Source organism: Barbatula barbatula (genome assembly GCF_947034865.1).
Source record: "Barbatula barbatula genome assembly, chromosome: 6".
Lineage (NCBI taxonomy): Eukaryota > Metazoa > Chordata > Actinopteri > Cypriniformes > Nemacheilidae > Barbatula > Barbatula barbatula.
The window spans coordinates 17,122,286-17,141,357 of record NC_136765.1 but is presented as its reverse complement, the minus strand read 5'-3'; the positions used below and the strand labels follow the sequence as shown (position 1 = coordinate 17,141,357).

Genomic DNA, 19,072 nt, shown 5'->3' with positions numbered 1-19,072 from the left:
AGGAAGATCAACATTCAAGAAATCAGTTAATTAGAGTCATATTTCCAGAACATTGGCTTAGAAACTTCATATCTTGGGGAACTACTTGTCTGTACGGCACTAGTTTGTTTTTTGGAGGAAGATTACTTCTTGCATCAAGTCCACTGTCTCTGTCGACGCTAGTGAAATTTCGCCTCAGCATGTTACACGTTTTCTGATTGGCCAGTTGAGACCTGCAATCCGCTCATGAGCGTAACAGCGTCTCTTATTGGTTACGTTAGACCTGCAATGCGTCAAGCCTTGCGCTCGGTGTATCCCGGATCACGCAGCACTGGAGCCGACGGGCCAACAAGTCCTTAGGTTATACGGGTCTGTCACAGGGCTGATTAAATTTCTCTCCCGGGATCAGATCTCTTACAGCGAGGCTCTTTTAAATCATGGAGGTTAAGATTAAATTAAGTTTATGAGTATAGGTGGTAACTTTATGCACAGTGTTGTACTTTTTGTGTAAGTTACATATCAACTGATTTTGACCAGTTGCAGGTTGAAACGCACGATGGACGTTACGACATTTGTACGTTAAATAAGCAAATAATGTTATGAACCGGCCTGTTATGAGTGGTCATTGGAAAGCTTCAGTTAATAACATCATTATTTGCCGAAAACGTTTGCAGAACTTATCAAGTCAGCCTATTGCAATATCTGAACTTCCGCATCTCTGTGTTCGTTTTCCTAACAGTGAATAAAAGCCACGATCCACAAAAGGATTGCTTGGATATATTGCCAATCATCACAATAAAATAATGTAATGCAATGATAATTCCCCAAAACATTCAACTACTGAACTGCATGCTTTCAATGTGCTGACAGGTTGTCGCGGGTGGGCGACGTCATCAGTGCGCGTCTGTTTTGATTCGAATGAAGCATGGCTCTGTTTCCTTCTTTTGCTGGGACATCAAAGACTAATAGCTCTTCTGGCGAAAAAGGTAAATTCCATTTTTATTCTACGTCTGAAATAGTTACACTCCGTGTCTTTTGCTGATATCATGATATCACAGTTAGGAGCTCTGGAAGTCAGGTGCGATCATTGACAACTAGTTTTTCGACCTAATCCTTCCGACCTTAAATTCTTACACTTGATGGCTTTAAAACTCACTGAACAAATATGCAGCTATTGATATTACAATAGTTGTATACAGTTAATATTAAAGTTTATCAACTGTAAGCCTGATAGCCTATGTAGGCCAATGTGGAAACGAATCAATGAAGTTTACAACAATGGTAAATTTATTGTGCAAGATAGATTAATATAAGCTACAGCAAGAGCTGATTTGTAGTGAGTCTGCTGGAAAAGCATTGAATTAGACTTCTAGAATTGTTCCCATCTTTCGCCCCTGAGCCCATGGGTTCAGTCTGAATACTGTCAATGTAACTTACATCTACAGTATGGGACATTATAAAAGGTTGATTTCAAGTAAAATTTTAACCTTTTCACTTTGCCATGACTGTCCAAACGTTTTCTAATTTACCATTTGTAGGGTTCAGAGTCCAGTTGCAAGAAACCACTTAAGTCCAGTTGTTAAGAAAACCCTCCATAACAATACTGTTACAATTAGAATTGAGGGTTTTCTTACCCAAAGGGGTTTCCTGCAACCGGGCCCAGATCCCTACCCCTAAATGTGAACCATGGTATTAGTGATGCGTTTCCTAGCAAGCACAACAACTAACTGGCAAATGTCTTTGTACTGTGATGACAGCATCCATTCACATAAGCATATTAATATTATAAAAGTGCACAAATATTATGACTTTTTATGACTACATATATAAATATATTCCTGCGTTTGACGAAATACATTCTAAACAGAAGCATTTAAATCCGAGTTGAAGGAATTCCCATCAATGCTAGACTGTGCTTTTTCATTATTTGGTCCAAGTCATCCATTCCAAAAATGTGAAGAGACCACTGCTAATTTTCATTTCAAATCAGCATTTCTAGATGTATTGTTGCCATTCCAGTCTAATGTGTGTTGAATTTCAACAAATTTCAACTTCTGTATCGACAGGAAAACTGGGAATACAAATGTCTCACAACTCACTGGCAAATGTACAAAAATGTCTCTCTTTTATTGTGATGGCAGCATCCATTCACATAAGCATATTATCATGTGCTTCTTGCACTAGATGTGTTGTCTGCAGTGCGTTTATTTAGTCCATTTCGTGACATTGGCTGCACTTCAACACACTGCAATCTGTCAGATGTTCTGTTCAAACGGTTCTGATCCTTGAGGTTTTAATAAGTTAGATGAAGACATACATTTCAACTAATCGATTTCAAATTATTGGGAAAGGACTGCTCTCACATCAGTACAGTAGAAAAGAACAAACTGCTCTTGCATGCAGATGACTTCTGCTGCCGTGGGGGATTTGTGCAGAATATCGGCCAGGTCAGCAATGCATCTGGCTCCATCTCAAACTGTCAGAGCATCATGACTCTGTCCTTGAGGGAATGCTTGAGGAAATCATCCCACTTCCTTGTGATTTTGCATTCATTTCACTTAAGATGCTCTTTGAGGTTTTTGTTTATTTGGACAGGCCGTGACTTGCTGATTTATTCAGTTCTTAAAGAGCCAGCATAGCTAATTGTGTTTCTCCTCTCGGCTCCAGATCTGGAATGGCTGAGCAATCCGAGTTTCAGCACAGAAGATGCCTTGAAGACCCACCAGCGAGCCACAGAGAGAACACGAGCAGAGGCAGAGGAACCGTCATACACAAGGTAATTTAATCTTCACAGTGCAAAACTATAACAACAGTTACTGATGCTATATATGTGTGTGTGTGATCTCTTTTAAGAACATTAACATCATTGTAAAAGGTTTACTTGGTAATGAAGAATTCTGCATTGTTTTTGTTTGTTTATACAGTCAGCAGAAACTAGAGGGGGAAGATGGCAGCCATGGCAGATCTAAGAAACGAAAGAAAGACAAAAAGAAGAAGCGAAAGAAGGATAAGAAGAGCAGAGATCAATCTGGGACCAGTGGCTCTGAATCAGACACAGTCTATCCGAGTGACCTGTTAAAACAAGAAGACAATGATGGGTTTGTTCATGTTTGACTTTGTTCCTTAAAACACAATAATTTATTAATTTTAACTATAATTGTTAATCTTTTTTACACACACAAAAAGCCAGAGTTCTCAGGCTCCAAAATAAGCATTATAAAATTACACGAATATTACATGGTATGACTACATACAGTATGACTATATGACTAAGAATAGCTGTGTTTAACATACTATTGCCACTGCAAAATTAAATACATTTTAAACAGTATTGAAAACATTTCCATCAACGCCGGACTCTTATTGGCTGATTCTTAATTATTTGGTCCAAGTCATTCATAACAAAAATGCAGAAGAAAACATTAAAAGAGCACTACTTATTTTAATTTCAAATCAACATTTCTAAATGTATTGTGGCCATTCCAGTTCAGTGTCAAACCTCAGGAGTAAAGACATAAAGTCATCCAACAGCAATGTGGAAGGCTGACAGCATGGCAAGATACATGAAAACTGTGATAAAAATCAGATTATCACATAAAAATATTTTTGAACTTTTCCTAAATACATGTACAAATATTACTGTTCTATTGCTTAAAAGTGTATATGAACTTGTTTTCTTTGTAGTATTTGAGGTCTAAAAAAATACAGAGCATCTTTTCTGTTATTTTGACCTATATCTCTGCAAATAGAGAAAATGTTGTAAGTAGTTCTCGGTATGAAATAAAAAATTATAATTTTACCTCTACACATACCTATAAATATTAACTTTAAATATCAGAAAAGCGGTCTGAAATGGCTGTATATATATATTGAATTATTTAAAAATGTTTTTTGTGTTGCTGGCACATTTATATGTTTGTCCACAAAAGTGATATCAAACATTGAAAAGATATTTAGGTTATGAGAAACATTTTTGTCACCAGGAGAGTAGGGATGGCCTTTGATATCAAGGAAAAACATTTATATTCTTAAAAATGAATCACATCCACTTATTTTGTGCTAAATTTGTAATAATCACGCTCGAGACACATAGTAAAGTTAAGAATATTACTTCTGGATGTTCAGAAGTTTCCAATGGTCCAAATATTTAGCAGCTTGATGTGATTCTTAGTTTTACTGCCTGAACACACAAACTTTGTTGAGTTTGCATCATTACAAAACTTGAAATGTAGAAATCTTTCCAGACACTCCATTCAGTGCAGTTTTACTTCTCGTTCTTGGTGGCTGATGGTGTGTGTGTGTGTCTTGAGTTTTAACTTCCTTGTCTTTCATCCTCTTGGGTGCAGGCAGGAAGCTCAGGTTCGGGTGAGCGGGACTTTTATGTGGCTGGATGACCTCCAGTCCCCAACTGATTCCCCCTTCTGTATCGACAGGAGGGCGGACCGTGCCAACTGGGAATACAAATCTCTCTATAGGGGAGACATAGCCAGGTAACTTTACTTGATTCACTTTCTCTCTCACACACAGATGCTCTCCATTTTCATTCTGTCTCGCTGGTCCTCTTGAAGGTCATTCTGTCTCAGCAGCAGGTGCCAGAAGCTTCGTTATGCAGTGGTATACTGCACCTTGTGCGCATGTGTGTAAAATATTCTGCATCTCACCTCAAATATTTTCTACTGTTTATTTGCATTTCAGCCTTTGGTCATGTCATTAGTGTAACAACAGTGTCCTGTTTGTTAAGCTGCTAGTCAGTTTGTATGGTAAAACTTGCATCTCAAATGTTCATTACAATTTATTAGAAGAAATGCTATTGTCAATGTAAAGATTATAGAACCGATGATATGCATTAGGATTGTTCATTCTGTTTAAAGTCCCATCTATTAGTTTCAAACAATCTCCACATCCGGCGTTATATCCACGTTCATATAACATTCCTCACCGAAATGCAGTGAACAAAGAAACACAGCTGAACTTTGCGAATGCAAAGTGTATCGTGCACAGAAGTACTACGTCATACCATTTGTGGGGCCATGTCAAGCATGAGAAGACAGCAGTTTAACATTGTACAGAAGTCAGAATAACAGCATTTAATGGAATGGGATTTCTTGTCATTTTTTTCATGCCTAATTGTAATTGGTCACCTCTACCCAAAGATAGGTTCAGGGCTGTCATAAATAAATGTTCTCATTGGTTGTCAGGACAACTGGGGTAGCGATATCCTATTTTACAAATTCATAAAACTTAATCTATTTGCCCAGCTGAATTCTTCTGTAACTTTATGGCAGCTACTGGTATTTTCTTCTGGAAATGTGAATCTAGTTTACGGAGCCTGCAGCTCTGTATTTAAAGCGTCTTTCTGTGTCTTATTTACATCAATTGTTGTGGCACTGAAGGCTGTAGAGAAGGGTTTATTAGCTGCTCAGAGGCAACAAATCTCACGCCTGGCTGTTCTCCAACTTCTATCATCTTTAAACTGGTGTCAGAACTGCCATCTGTAACTTGAGAGGCCTCAATCAATACTTTGTGATTTTCTGTCTCTACCGACGTCCACCCTCGCACAGATCCTCCATCAATTCCGAGCCTTGTGCAAAGTTTTCTTTTCTTGAGAAGGTCGAATGCTACATGGAAGAGGATACAAATCCTTTTCTTTCGATGTCTTTCTCACTATTTTCTCATTATTGCATAGTGACATGCAAGCTTTTGGTTTTACTGCTTTTCCCTCTCAGCAGGCCCTCCATGTGCTCAAATGTGTTAAATAAAGCAAAGGAGAGACAAACTGTAAAAAGTTTACTTCATAAAAAAATGGAACTGGTTTGAAATGGAACAGTTTTTCTTTCTTCAGGTATAAGCGGAAGGGGAACTCTTGTATGGGTATGAACTTCAGGACGCAGGCCGTGAGCTGGGTTGACGGTGGCCTAGAAAAAAAGCGCGCAGACAAGAAACCTGAACGTTATTTTTCTCCTTCGACGCGTCAGCTACTCCATTCAGATTGCCTGCTGGTTTTGCCTTCATCTAAAAGCACCCCCACCAGCTCCGATCCTTACATCGAGCTCCCAGCCTGCACCGATGAGCAAAATTCTTCCACCCGAGCACCTGTATCATGGCTCAATCCACTGGGCATTTATGATGCTGGCACCTCTATGTGGCTGGAGGGCAAGGGTCAGCCTGAGGTCAAGGTAGATCAGCAAGCTGTCCAGGGGAATGGCAGCACCCAGCTAACTTCACGAGTGGAGGAGTTTAACAGGAAGCTGCGGGAGAACCCTACCGACATTCATATGTGGCTAGACTTTGTACAATTTCAGGTACTGAAAAAATTATGTTCTTTGGTTTGAACCGTCCTGGATAGATTAGTTCATTATTTCATTTTTGTTTTCCCTTTCTTTCTGATTAGGACGAGCTGGCCTTTGGTTCCGGGTCTTTTTCTGCAATCAAGGAGAGTGATGGCGACACGATGAAGATGTCTCATCGTGCCGTTCTGGAGAAAAAGTTGTCCATCATGGAAAAGGCGGTGGAGAGTAACCCTGGGAACGTAGACCTAAAACTGGAGAAACTCCGTTTGTGCAAAGAACTGTGGGAGCCTGCAGTCCTGCTAAAAGAATGGAAGAAACTTGTGTTCGTCCACCCAAACAGCGGCGCCTTATGGAGGAAGTATCTACTTTTTACACAGAGTCATTTCAGTACTTTCTCGGTGTCAAAAGTCAACGCCGTGTTCGGAAAGTGTCTGAGCACCCTCAGGGCAGTGCAGGACGGCAGCATGGTGTCTCACCCTCCACTGCCAGGCACAGAGGAGGACCTTTGGGGTAATTTTGTGTTTTCTTGATAAATATACACACTAAGCATATTTAAAACAAAAAATGTTTGATGTCTTGTGTTGATGTAGTTTAAAATGGATGTAGTTCAATTCCACACAGTTTAGAAACGGTTTTAGTTTAATTGATTTCCTTGCAAAACTCTTCAACATACCACACAATATTTTTAACTGTAGTATCGTAGAACCGTATGTAATGTTGCTAAGGCGCATTAACGTTTGTTAGAACTTTTACATCTGTCTTTTTGCGGTGTCTCTCTCTTAAACAAATCAGTGTTTTCAACGACTCAGAAGAGATGTTGATTCAGTGAGTCATTCATGAAGACACTTGCTTAGTTATTGAATAAATCAACCCTATTGACTCGGTAAAGAATTGCCCCACCTAGTTTCACATTTAAAGTAAGCCTAACATTGCCCTTTATAAAAATTGCTGTATAATATAATTTTGTGGCACATTTGAATTAGTTCCCACGTGAAATATGTTCTAGTTTACTTTAGCATTTACTACAAACTTTACTAAAATTCCTAGACACTACTGTTTTGAGTATATTGTATATTATATTGTAGTGTACAGTAAAACGTTTACTCTAGTTAATACAAAATGTTTCATTTAAATTTGTGTATTTAGGAAGTTTTGTTTATTTAGTAGAATTCAAATCTGATACTAACTTACTTGTTATCGTAGAATCGTTAAATATGTTTATGGTACCGTGACAACTTGTTCACAGCATATGTCCTTAAAGACCACAATGGTTTCAAAATTCACGTTTGTTTAATGACGGTATAGAATTTATGTTGTAGAACAAAATGTATCTTAAGTATTTATTACTAATTATAGACGAATTTTGCTCATAAGCTGAAACTGGTTTTCTAAAAGCCTATTCAAAGTCTAAAGGGAATTCTTGGCTGGGAAAAGCTCATTCTCTTTTGGGGTTTTAGGAGCTTTAAGGTTTTTACAGCTTTATTTGCAGCACCAGGTGATTTTTTGTTCTTTCTCTTCCCTTGTGTTGCTTTGGCCGCAGTTGAGTTGAAACTGACAGCCAGCAGTACAAAGGTGATGATGTGGTGGGTTTAAAGTGGATTGGCATGTTGTTTGTCAGCTAGTTTAGTGGCTGTATTGTGCAGGTCTGTTTGGAGAGAGTCAGACACTGAATTTGACAAGGACAAAATACAAACATCGCTATCCCTGGCTTCCCCACGCAGGGATTTACTGAAATGAATAGGTGATAAAATCTTTGTGACTGTGTTTGTGGATGGACAGCAGGGATTTTAAGGCACGCCTTCTTTTGTCCGGGTCGCTCTCTTAGCCTTGGTTAGATGTTCAGAGGACACAGTATTTGGACCAACACTTCATGGGTTCACATTTGTCAGACTATGCTTAAATAATACAATTTAAAACTGATCAAATAAAATATCTGTTCGCACATATCATTGATGACATAATTTAGCATATCGGAAGTTCTTTGAAGGCTCGATGTTAAAGGAATAATCCAAACATTTTTGTTCGGTCATCATTTACTGGCCCTCGTGTTGTTCTAAACTCACATGACCTTTCTTTGTAGATTACATAAAAGACTAAAGCTGAATGTTGAAAGCATGCAGTGACAATGGACTGTCAAAGGGATGGTTGACACAAAAATGTTTTGGTCATTTATTCTCCATCACGTAATTCCAGACCTGCAGAAAACAAAAGATGATATTTTGAAGAACACTGGAAACCAAACAAAATTGGCCCCCATTGACTTCTTTTGTACTGACACAAGACATTTCTCAAAATATCATCTTTTTTGTTCCACAGATGAAATAGACGAGTCATATACATGATTTATATTTATGTTGACACTGTCCCTGTATGTTCCATATTCTTCTTTGTCTTCTGTGGCCATACAGAATTTGATTCTGTTTCTTGCAAAAGCTGTTCTGTGGTTATAGAAGACTCACCATTTGATGCACCGGTTCTTTGTAACACATGACAGTCTGTGGTCACTGTAGGCTTCCTATGTTTACAGAAGAGCCGTGTCAACATCATGCTAAATTGTGTTTTGCAGAAGGAAAAAGTCATGTAGGTTTTTCTTTGATGACATCTGTTGATGTATAAGATGAATTCTTCCTTGAATATGTTTTTATAACTCTGTGCTTCCCTCTAGTGGTCAGTGGTGGAGATGTTGTGTGAATTAAATCTAAAAATGTATCTACATTTTTACCAGAATTCCAGTGAAACACTAACAAGAAGTTTGTGTTCTTTCGTTCGGCAGGGATCTTTCTCCAGCAGTGCCATTTTCTGAGGCAGGCAGGTCACACCGAGAAAGCTGTGTGTCTCTTCCAAGCCCTGCTGGACTTCACATTCTTTAAGCCAGACAGTGTGAAAGACCTGCCCACAAGACAGCAGGTAAAACACAAGGTTAAACGGAAACCGGACAAACTTGACATGAACAACTACAACAGTTTCTCAACTCGTATCTGTTATGTATCCCCCATATCCCCGCTCCCTTCACTTACACCAAACAAGGATAACCTTTTAGTACTTAACGTCAGACTTTTTAAGTAGCTTATTTTATCTTTAACCTGAATAACAGCTTACAATAATAATCTGTCCGCTGTCTGTCTCCCTTTCAGCTAGAGGATTTGCTGAAGAAGCACATTCACATGCGCTGTTGCTTTTCAAAACAAACTTTATTCTTCAACAGCTGAAATATCTGTCATGTCAAGAGTCACGTACACATTCAGCTGAGCAAGAGCTGAAGTCAAAATGTTCCTTGTCAGATAATAGTTAGTGTGAATTCTTTTCTGAAAAAAGGAGAGTAGAAAAGTGTAAAGTATGAAATGTCCAAGTCAACAAATGTGTATTTATTTGTGCATCTAGGTGGAATTTTTTGAGCCATTTTGGGACAGTGGAGAGCCTAGGATCGGCGAGCGGGGCGCTCGGGGGTGGAAAGCATGGATGATTCAGCAGCAAAGAGGAGGATGGGTGGTTCCACCTGAGCCAGGTGCTCATACTACACACACAATTATTTAGAAGGCACGATTAGAAAAATGGGACAGTTCAATATCTTATAGCTAATGGGTACAAATGCATTACCTTAGTAGTCATTTAACGGGAACTCGGACCCAATGCAAAACATCAAAGATTTTCAAGAGCTAACTTCACTGTGAAATCTGCAGATGATGAAGATGATGATGAACAAGAGGACTTTGAGATCAAAGATAAAACCTGGCCTAAGTGGAAGATCTGGCTAGATGTGGAAGCGTCCCGTGAGGCAAAGAATTGGTTGCCATGGAGACCAGATAAAACCAAAGACCAATCAGAAGAAGACTGTGACGACCCCGACAGGCAGGTGCGGTGTATTGATTTGTATTGATAAAAATCATGACACTGAGATGGATTTAATCAAACTTTGATAAAAGTTTGCCAAAATATATATAAAGACGCAAAGGTTGAACAAAATAAATTGCACACTTTTTAACTGGAAGATGTTCTGTCTCCATGCAGGTCTTGTTTGATGATATCGGCCCGTCTTTGATCCGTGTAGACAGGCCGGATCTTCAGTTGCGGTTGATCCTGTCCTTCCTGCAGTTCCTAGGGCTGCCAGTATCTAGAAGGACCTCTGCACCCACTTCCTTAAACGTTCTTCTGGACGATCTCTCTTTACTTGAGGAGGGTCCTGATGCAGAGAGACCTCTGACCTCTTATGACCTTCCGACAACTGGGATCTCTTCAGTGGGTCACATGACATTTCTGAGTGACCGCAGGACGCAGGCAGGGCTTTGTAAGGCAGGGGAGGAGTTTCTGGCGAACGTTCTGGAGCAAACCCTGCCACTCGTCTCTGCACATAGCCGAACTGTTGTTACTCTCTGCTGGCTGCAGTATGAGAAACTCAAGGTGCGTGTGAAAAAGAAAACACAATTTTAAAGAATCATATTTTCTGGATTCGTTTAAATGGATCAATGACGTATAAGATATATACAACATACAACTGATACAAATGTTTTAAAAATGCCATTCACTTGAGCATACTGTATAAGAGATTCCTATTTCGGCCATACAATTTTGATTTTTTTAATACAATTATTGATGTTACTGGGTGCACCACATCCTCATAAGTGGCTGTTATACGTCAATGGCCCATATATATTTATTGTTTATATATATATATATATATATATATATTGTTAGGGTATATTTTCATAAAAAATGTATATATTAATATAATATTTCACCACAAAAGTTAAGGATTTATTTTAATCCATTTATTTTTTATTTTTAGATTATATTTTTTAATATTGCATATATATCATATTTTATATTAATGTATTTTAGGAATGTATTTTATTGTTACATTATTTTCTTGACAGTGAATCACATGTTTAAGCTTGCAAAAAGATGCTATATCATTAAGCTTAATTTTCTTTATACAAAATAACATATATTATATATTTTCTTTTGTGGTTACATTTGTCCAAGACCCAGACATGTCTTGACAGTTATCGTATGCTTCACACATCAGTTTAACTACTTTACCGTCTTGTGTCACTTTTCAATTTATTGTCTGTTATATGTCTCGAAGGTGCTGAGGTGTTTACGCAGCGGGAATAAAAAACGGGTGAAGTCTCAGGGGAAGCGTAGTAAACGTCTTGCCAAGCGGCTGCTAAAGGAGCCAGAGAACCGAGGCAGTCTGGCATTATGGAGAGAGTATGCACATCTTGAGTGGCTTCTGGATAATCTGGAAGAAGCTCGCAAAGTATTTGACACTGCTCTGGTGATGGGTGTGTCCAGAGGTCTGAATGACCCAGCCCTCTGCAACCTCTGCCTCCTCTATGCCCAGTTAGAAGTAGAGCATGCCTTGAAGGGTGGGACGGCCCCCACATCCTCCCCAGCTGTATACATTCTCACTAAATTAGCAGAAGGGGCTGAGTACACCCCTTTCTCCGGCGAAATCAACCCAGTGACCATACTGAAGGCTCGGAAGACTTATGAGCAGGCTCTTTTTACCGCTTTACCAGAGCCGAATGGGAGCAGTAAAATTAGTCGAACATCCAGCCTGGTTGGGTGTTTTGGGCTTTTCCAGTACCTGACAATGGGGATAGATGCAGCGGATGCTGTTTACAGTCAGGCCAGGCAAAGACTGACCTCCAGCGCTATGAATTCAGAAACAAGAAGATCAGATTTGGAGTCTATTGCCGTCCAGCATGTGGACTTGATGCGCCACCACACCAACACCAACGTTTTCCCTCTTTCTCGACTCAGACTAGCTCTTTCTGAAGCTCTTTCATTGCTGCCCTCCAGCGCCCCCTTGTGGCATCTTTACCTTCAAGCAGAGAACCGCTATCACACTGCAGGTCGCAGCCGAAGGTTTTTCCACAAGGTAGCTAAAACAACTGAAAGTGTTGTGCCCTATCTATTCGCCATCACTGCAGAACAGAGACTTAAACAGCTGCTAGACTCTGTGCAGAGGTCTGGTCTTCCAAGTGACGTTCTCTCCGTCCTGCCGGAGAATGGCCTTAGCAACCGTATCCGCTGTCTGTTTGAAACTGCTACGGCAACAGAACATGGAGCTCATTGTCCTCTGCTGTGGAGAATGTATTTGAACTTCATGGTAAAGTTGAAACTAAAGATTCATGAAATACCCAGCAATAAAACAGGACATAGGTGTGAGCTCACGCCCTGCATATTTTCCACAGGTGTGGGATGGGAATGCTGAGAGGGGAAGGGGGATTTTCTACAAAGCTCTTCAGGAAGTGCCATGGGTAAAGGTAAGGTCATTTTCCTTTTGCATATATTGCAAGCAAAAACCCGTTGTTTCCCACTGTTACAATTCGCCAAGTGCATGGGAATGTTTCATTTGAAGATACTTGTGTCTATGTGTACTCACAGGGTTTGTACATGGATGCAGTGCAGCTGTTTCCAGAACGCGTGCAGGAGTTTTCGGACCTGATGACTGAAAAGGAGTTGCGCCTGAGACTGCCCATGGAGGAATTGGATATCTTGCTGGAGGACTAATGATTTCCCAAAATACATGATTTCCCAAAATACATTAGAATATTTTAATCGTTGTTGCTGATACTATAAAACCTACTGAGCTCTATGAGCTCTATTGTACTTTTTCCATACTTTGGGATACAATAAATATAAATTGGAGCATTACATTGTCTGGTCTCTCTCTCTCTCTCTCTCTCTCTCTCTCTCTCTCTCTCTCTCTCTCTATATATATATATATATATATATATATATATATGGATGTGTTTAGGTACAACAATAGTTTTTGTTTCATTCTGTGAACTACTCTCAGTATTTCTACTAAATTTCAAATAAAAAATTTAAAAACGGGTCAAAACAACAGAAAGGATGCGCTGTATTTTTCCTCAACTCAAATACTGCAAAGAAAACAAGTTCATGTTCACTTTTAAGAAATATAACAGTAATATTTTGTCAAAGTATTAGGGTCAGTTCAAAAAGTATTTTTATGTATTAACCTCAACTTTTATCATAATTTTTATGTGTCTTGTTTGCTGTCAGTCTTTCACATTGCTGTTGGATGACTTTGTTACTCCTGAGGTTTCATTTTGTTGAAATTCAACGAGACAAATATATTTTTCCTTAACAAATATATCTCAATATTGCAATGTAGATAAACTTCTTGTACTTGTAGTACTTTGACTTTAAAACACTAATCAAATAATGTAGCGTAATCATTTTATCATTATCATGATGAACTCTGATAAAGTAATACAAGTCATCAAGCTGTTTCAGACAGGGTGTATAAGTCATGATATTCATTTGCCTGTATTTATTAGATAAGAAAGAGAACAACATTTTCTCAATGGACTCAGGCCAGAGTTTATTTTTATTCTTCCTCCTTCTGTTATATTTTTTCTTTCAGCCACAATGTTACTACAGCAGGGTCACACCCTTTTTTTCTTAAGATGATCATTTGTAGCTGTGCGTTTGCATTTAATTATATGTCCTTATATTATCCCTATCATGCATTTATAACATGAACAGCAAAGAGGTCATAAAAGATTAAAAGAAGGACTTTGAAAGCAAAGATTGCAATGTTTAGACATATATACTGCCTTCCAAAAACCAAGTATTAAATGCAAATCACCTCTGCAGCAGCATCAAACTTACTATTTTAGTTTTGGTTATAAGGCTAAAAGTATGATGTTTTTTAATTTTGCCACTATAACAGTTCTTTTGATTTGCAGTGTTAAAGGTGAGTGCATGGAAAAAAATCTGTATATCTTTTTATCTCATGATATTTAATGATTAAATTTTTCTTTTCATTTATATACCATTCCCTTTGCATATTTCAGTTTTATGACCAATCCTATGTGTTCTTAAGGAAACTGGTGGAATGAATATCACGAATCCTTGAAGTATTACAGCCAAGAAGAGCTTCACAAGGTCTGATGCATTTACTGCACACAAATCTGTGTGGTTTCGTAACGGTTATATAGGGTTGTCTGTTTTAGAGTAGCTCCAACCCATTTGCATCTGGTTCATAGGGTTTTTTTGTGTAACCTTAAAATAAAATCTTTATTCATTTTAGCATTTCTAATACGATAGTGAAGAATGGAATAGATAGAATATAACTTTATTGTCTTTGTTAAGGGAACAATGAAATACAGGTTTAGCAGCTCTTCTGGATAACAGTTGTGACAATATAAAATAAAATAAAAACACAACTGTAAAGTTATAGAAATAAAATATACAAAGTTGAATGTCAGATCAAGTTCGAGGAATATGTTGAAAATGAATTATGTATCTTCATGCACAACTATAGATAAACAATTGCACAATTTTGCATGGTTTTATTTGAGCTTTTAACATAAAATGTTTAACTTTATAAGGCTGTATTTACTTGATTGTGTGTTTGTCCTTTAGAAACATCAAGAAAAAACACGACCACAAAGTTATCGGCATGCTCCCTTCCATTGCCCTGATATGACTCCTTCACCCACGGTGCCCACCTCAGGTACGATGGCCTCTTCCATTCACGGCACTTTCTGAGAAAGTGAATGTTTGCCGCTCTGATGTTTGTTGTTATCTAAACAGAAAGTTGCAAACTCTTTAGTCATGAAACAAGCGTTTAATCGAAATGTTACAAAATTAAAATTACTTTGACAAATGAAACATTTCTATCAGCTACAGGAATTATGAAGTGAACTGCACAAGATTTTCGTTGTTTTGTTTGCTGAGAAAGAGTCTTCTTTAAAGGTTTAACCTTGCATGTGTTTTGCAGTGGAGAGGGTGAAAGCAGCAGACATTAAGGTTATCGTAGCTTTTGGAGATTCACTGACTGTGAGTTTCATGCAATCTCAAAAAACTTCACGAGGAAATGCATGACAAAGTCAATAATACATGATGGCATTACTTACACCTCTTGCATGAATTTCTTGGTGAAATGTGAAATGCACATATACAGAATTTCCCAAGAAAACGTTTTCTCGCTTAAAATTGGTATGTCGCTTAAACAGAGGATTAGATATTATTCTCTTCAATATTTTTTTGCTTTCCATTTTGACAGACTGCCATAGGTGCCAATGGTTCTACTGTTTTGGAAATCCCTATTGAGTATCGTCAAGTTTCCTGGAGGTACCACACACAAACAAAAGATAATAACAAAGATTATGCTCTTATCATTTCACCCTAATGTCTTTGAGAGCTTATCATTGTTACTTATTAACTTTAATGGTTATTTGATTATTGCTTAAGTGATTGATCAGACTGAAGAACAAAACCTTAGTGATGTTTTAAAACAGTATCTCTGATTCCTTGTTTTCTATGTGTGAATGGCAGTATTGGAGGATATGGAACATATCAGGATGTCATTACTCTTGCAAGTAGGATTTGAAGTTTTTTTATGATTAATATGGGGTCGTAGAATGAAACATTTTGGTATTAAAAAGTTCACCTCATCTTACCATTCCATCCCAGACATTGTGAAACTATTCAACCCCAATGTTCTTGGGCCATCCCTTGTGGCGACCTTGCATGGCCACCCAACAACAATTGATGAGACCCGATTCAATTTTGCAGTTACCGGACACAATACACTGTATGCAACATAAGTATTAGACCAATATCAGAGCCATATAAACACACTATACAATAAGTTTGAGTCTAAAGTATTAGGTATGGTAATGCACAGTGGAATAAAATCTGGTTGATCTGAATGCCCGGTTTCACAATGAATCCATTTTTTATGTTACGGTATATATTGACTGTTTCCTAGAAATCTCTCTGAGCAGACAAGGCACATGATAGACACGTTTAAGACATACCCTGTAAGATCTCAATTCTCATGTTCACATCAAAAATACATACAAAATCTTTTACATTAAAACATTTTAGGATTGCACTTTATGGCTGTTTAATGTGGATTTACTGTGTTTTCTATACAGGGGCTAAATTACAAAGAAGACTGGAAACTTTTGACTATTTTGATCGGGATGAATGACATATGTGATCACTGTAAAAACAAAGTCAGTCAGTCTTGAAATCTTATGATCAGATCTAAGCAGTGTGTTTGAATTCACATGTGTATGACTGTGAACTTAAGTTATGCTTGTCATTTTGCAGTCACTGTTTTCTGTGGACAACTTCATCCACTACATGACAGACAATCTGGAAATGATGATGCAGGAGGTAGAGTGTGAACATTTACTTGTTAGCAATTTAAACTGGAAACAAAAATAATGCAGCGATATCTTGAATATTGAGCCCTTCTGCCTCACTCTGTATTTTTTCAGGTTCCAAGATTAATTGTGAATGTTGTTCAAATTCTTCCCATGAAGCCGCTCAGAGAGGTTGCCAAGCCCAACATTGGCTGCATGCTAAATAAGTATGTGAAATAGTACATGTTTCATGTATTTCTGATATCGCTGCTGTCCTTCTGAAACCTTGTATCTCCATATTTTTTGGAGATATTTTATCTAACCAATAAAGTATCAAAAAGTGCTTGTCAACTTTGATAACACATTATTTAATCGTTTCAAAAGTACTGTTTTTTCCATTTCTTGAAAAACAGCAAATTTGGATATCTGAGGTTTTGGAAGGACAGTGACAATGTTTTTGTGATGTTTTTCCTACCCTCCTTTAATCTCATACAGACTTTTTTTTTTAAATCTTAAATAAAAAAATAATAAGCATTTTACAACCAGAAACGAACAGATTGTGTTTTCTGTGGCAGAACGAGATACAATATTCCTTAAAAACTCCATGGCTAAATCCTGAAGAATGTTTTGGCCAGCAAGGGGCATAGTTTCCCTCATTAACTTCTGATGTTGTCTTGGAATTAAACGCCAAAATAACAATCTCATACTGGAATAATCCCAGATATTTCATTTCAGTCTTTTTTTTCCCCTTGCAGATTTTTTTGCTCATGTCTGACGCGACCGGGAGAAAACTCTCCAGAGCTGCAAGAGTTGTTGATGTTGAACCTGGAATTTCAGGTGGCCAGTGTAAAACATACTCCACATGAATAGACCATATTCTGATATTTATTTTTAAGTTCCTCCACAAAAATGTATTTCATTTTATTACCAAGGCAAAATTTCTAATCATTAAGGATATTTGGTTAAAATGAAATATATTAAAATGTTCTATATTTTATATTCAATGTAATTATTTTGCTCAGAGGAGGCTCGAGGAACTTCTACATTCAGATCGTTTCTTTAAAGAGGACTTTGCAGTGGTTCTTCAGCCCTACCTGACCTACGCCAAGCCACCCAGACTACCTGTGAGTTACTGCCTTCTTAAAGTTCCTATACAACTCTGCATTTTTTGTGCAGTGCACAAATAGCAAGACTGCAAAAATCTTGTTACACTGTAAGTCATTGGAGTTGTCATAATAATGTCACATGAAGTGGGACTCAACAGCTCTGGTGGTTTTTGGCTCTTTCAGGATGACAAAATCGACACGACTTTCTTCACAGCCGATTGTTTTCACTTCACTGTTAAAGGTCATGAGGAGCTGGCTAAAGGACTCTGGAACAACATGGTTAGTAGCAACCACTGGTGCTGCTTAGATCCTGGACATTCCCATAAAGAACAAACTAAACTTAAACCCATTTACCACTAACAGAAACCCCCTTAGATGACACCAGTATTTTAGTAAACAAATTTTGTCTTTTATGAAGACATAAATATTGTTTTCTGTGTCTGATCTCAGATCTGAAACTTGTTTCATTTTTTTAGCCAAGGCTCTTACTTTTGTAGTTTGTCTTTGTGCAACTTTGTGTCTTCAAAGTTGATACATTTGTTTTCCTTCCCTTTAAGTTTGAACCTGAGGAAAAGAAGACAATGATTGACAGTTTCTCAAATCCAGTTGAACTCATCTGCCCATCCCAAGTAAGATTACAATGCATCTTCCTCATTTGTCGATTCTTATTTCAATGCTAAGCAGAAGAAAACTTTATTCAATAAAACTTTGATTTTTCCAGGATCACCCTTACATATTCACAAGACCGCAAAGAGGACGCCAAGTAAAGTCTTCAGCAAGCTGTCATCAAGCTCTCTGCACATTTTTGTTTCTAAGCCCTTTTCTTATTATGCAAATCTGAAAATACCTGATAATTTAACATGCAACATACGTGCTAAGAAACCCCATCTATGCATATTAAATGTGTATTCTCTCCACATTAATGAGATTTGATAAGATAATATTTCTGATATTTAACCTGTGTGGAAAACTTTCTTAATAGTTTTATGGATTTTTACAATCCATTCATTGAAAATTTTTGACTGTAAATGGCAGAATGTGGAAATAATACAGAAAATTGCATTTACACTTCATGTCCTAAAATTGATGCTGCTGTACAGAAAACGAGATGGCATTTCAAAAATGAAGTCAATACATTTTGATGATAATTAAATGTTTAAAAAATATGAACATTTATATAAAATATGAACAAAATGAGCTTCTCTTAAAGGGAACATTTTACACGTGGAAGTGTACCATCTAGTGGCCTTATACTGTTTTGAATGTTTATTATTTCCTCGCAAAACACGTTAAATGACATGTATGCTTATAACAGAATTATTTACGGAAATGAGTAATAGTAATTTTATTATGATGAAGTTGTACACGTACTGTTATAGTTAAAGTAAACAACATTAAGTCCCTCTAACGTCTCCCACTTCAAATGTAAACTTACTCGTTTTTTTAACTGTCAAACGGATTAAACCAGGTTTTGAGATCTGTGTGATACTGGCTGTATGATTTTAGCTTTTTGTGACCGTGAGTTGGTGTGTTGACTGGAGGAAAGGCCACGTCAGACTGGCTC

The 19,072-nt window shown here is 37.7% G+C and overlaps 2 protein-coding genes across 3 annotated transcripts; both read left to right on the top strand.

Annotated features, from left to right (window-relative positions):
• Window positions 1–297: 297 nt before the first annotated feature.
• Window positions 298–12,928, top strand: nrde2 (NRDE-2, necessary for RNA interference, domain containing). Its single transcript, XM_079458535.1, has 14 exons — window positions 298–422; window positions 850–965; window positions 2,647–2,755; window positions 2,904–3,077; window positions 4,326–4,469; window positions 5,822–6,281; window positions 6,371–6,779; window positions 9,043–9,176; window positions 9,651–9,774; window positions 9,950–10,122; window positions 10,278–10,667; window positions 11,353–12,381; window positions 12,467–12,538; window positions 12,660–12,928. The coding sequence occupies exons 2-14, from the start codon at window positions 905–907 to the stop codon at window positions 12,783–12,785; spliced, it is 3,405 nt and encodes a 1,134-aa protein (XP_079314661.1). The 5' UTR covers window positions 298–422; window positions 850–904; the 3' UTR covers window positions 12,786–12,928.
• A 921-nt stretch (window positions 12,929–13,849) lies between these two features.
• On the top strand, window positions 13,850–18,987 carry LOC306895900 (phospholipase B1, membrane-associated-like). Of its 2 annotated transcripts, none has more exons than XM_079459480.1 (16): window positions 13,850–13,998; window positions 14,128–14,189; window positions 14,670–14,760; window positions 15,028–15,086; window positions 15,313–15,380; window positions 15,585–15,628; window positions 15,723–15,843; window positions 16,021–16,072; window positions 16,190–16,270; window positions 16,368–16,433; window positions 16,538–16,629; window positions 17,158–17,239; window positions 17,425–17,526; window positions 17,692–17,787; window positions 18,066–18,137; window positions 18,230–18,987. In XM_079459480.1, exons 1-16 carry the CDS (start codon window positions 13,944–13,946, stop codon window positions 18,347–18,349), a joined length of 1,263 nt encoding a protein of 420 aa, XP_079315606.1. In that variant the 5' UTR covers window positions 13,850–13,943; the 3' UTR covers window positions 18,350–18,987. The 2 variants fall into 2 exon arrangements, with proteins under 2 accessions (XP_079315606.1, XP_079315607.1); XM_079459481.1 differs by having other exon boundaries at window positions 13,870–13,998; window positions 14,099–14,189.
• The last annotated feature ends 85 nt before the right edge of the window (window positions 18,988–19,072 follow it).

What these genes read in the sequence shown, in the direction of transcription:
- nrde2 (XM_079458535.1), top strand. Translation starts at nt 905, where the DNA reads ATGGCTCTGTTTCCTTCTTTTGCTGGGACATCAAAGACTAATAGCTCT. An exon ending in TAGCTCTTCTGGCGAAAAAG is followed by an intron (nt 966 to 2,646) that starts GTAAATTCCATT and finishes TCTCGGCTCCAG; the next exon opens with ATCTGGAATGGCTGAGCAAT. An exon ending in ACCTGCCCACAAGACAGCAG is followed by an intron (nt 9,177 to 9,650) that starts GTAAAACACAAG and finishes TTGTGCATCTAG; the next exon opens with GTGGAATTTTTTGAGCCATT.
- LOC306895900 (XM_079459480.1), top strand. Translation starts at nt 13,944, where the DNA reads ATGATGTTTTTTAATTTTGCCACTATAACAGTTCTTTTGATTTGCAGT. An exon ending in TTTGATTTGCAGTGTTAAAG is followed by an intron (nt 13,999 to 14,127) that starts GTGAGTGCATGG and finishes TGTGTTCTTAAG; the next exon opens with GAAACTGGTGGAATGAATAT. An exon ending in TGTTGAACCTGGAATTTCAG is followed by an intron (nt 17,240 to 17,424) that starts GTGGCCAGTGTA and finishes TATTTTGCTCAG; the next exon opens with AGGAGGCTCGAGGAACTTCT.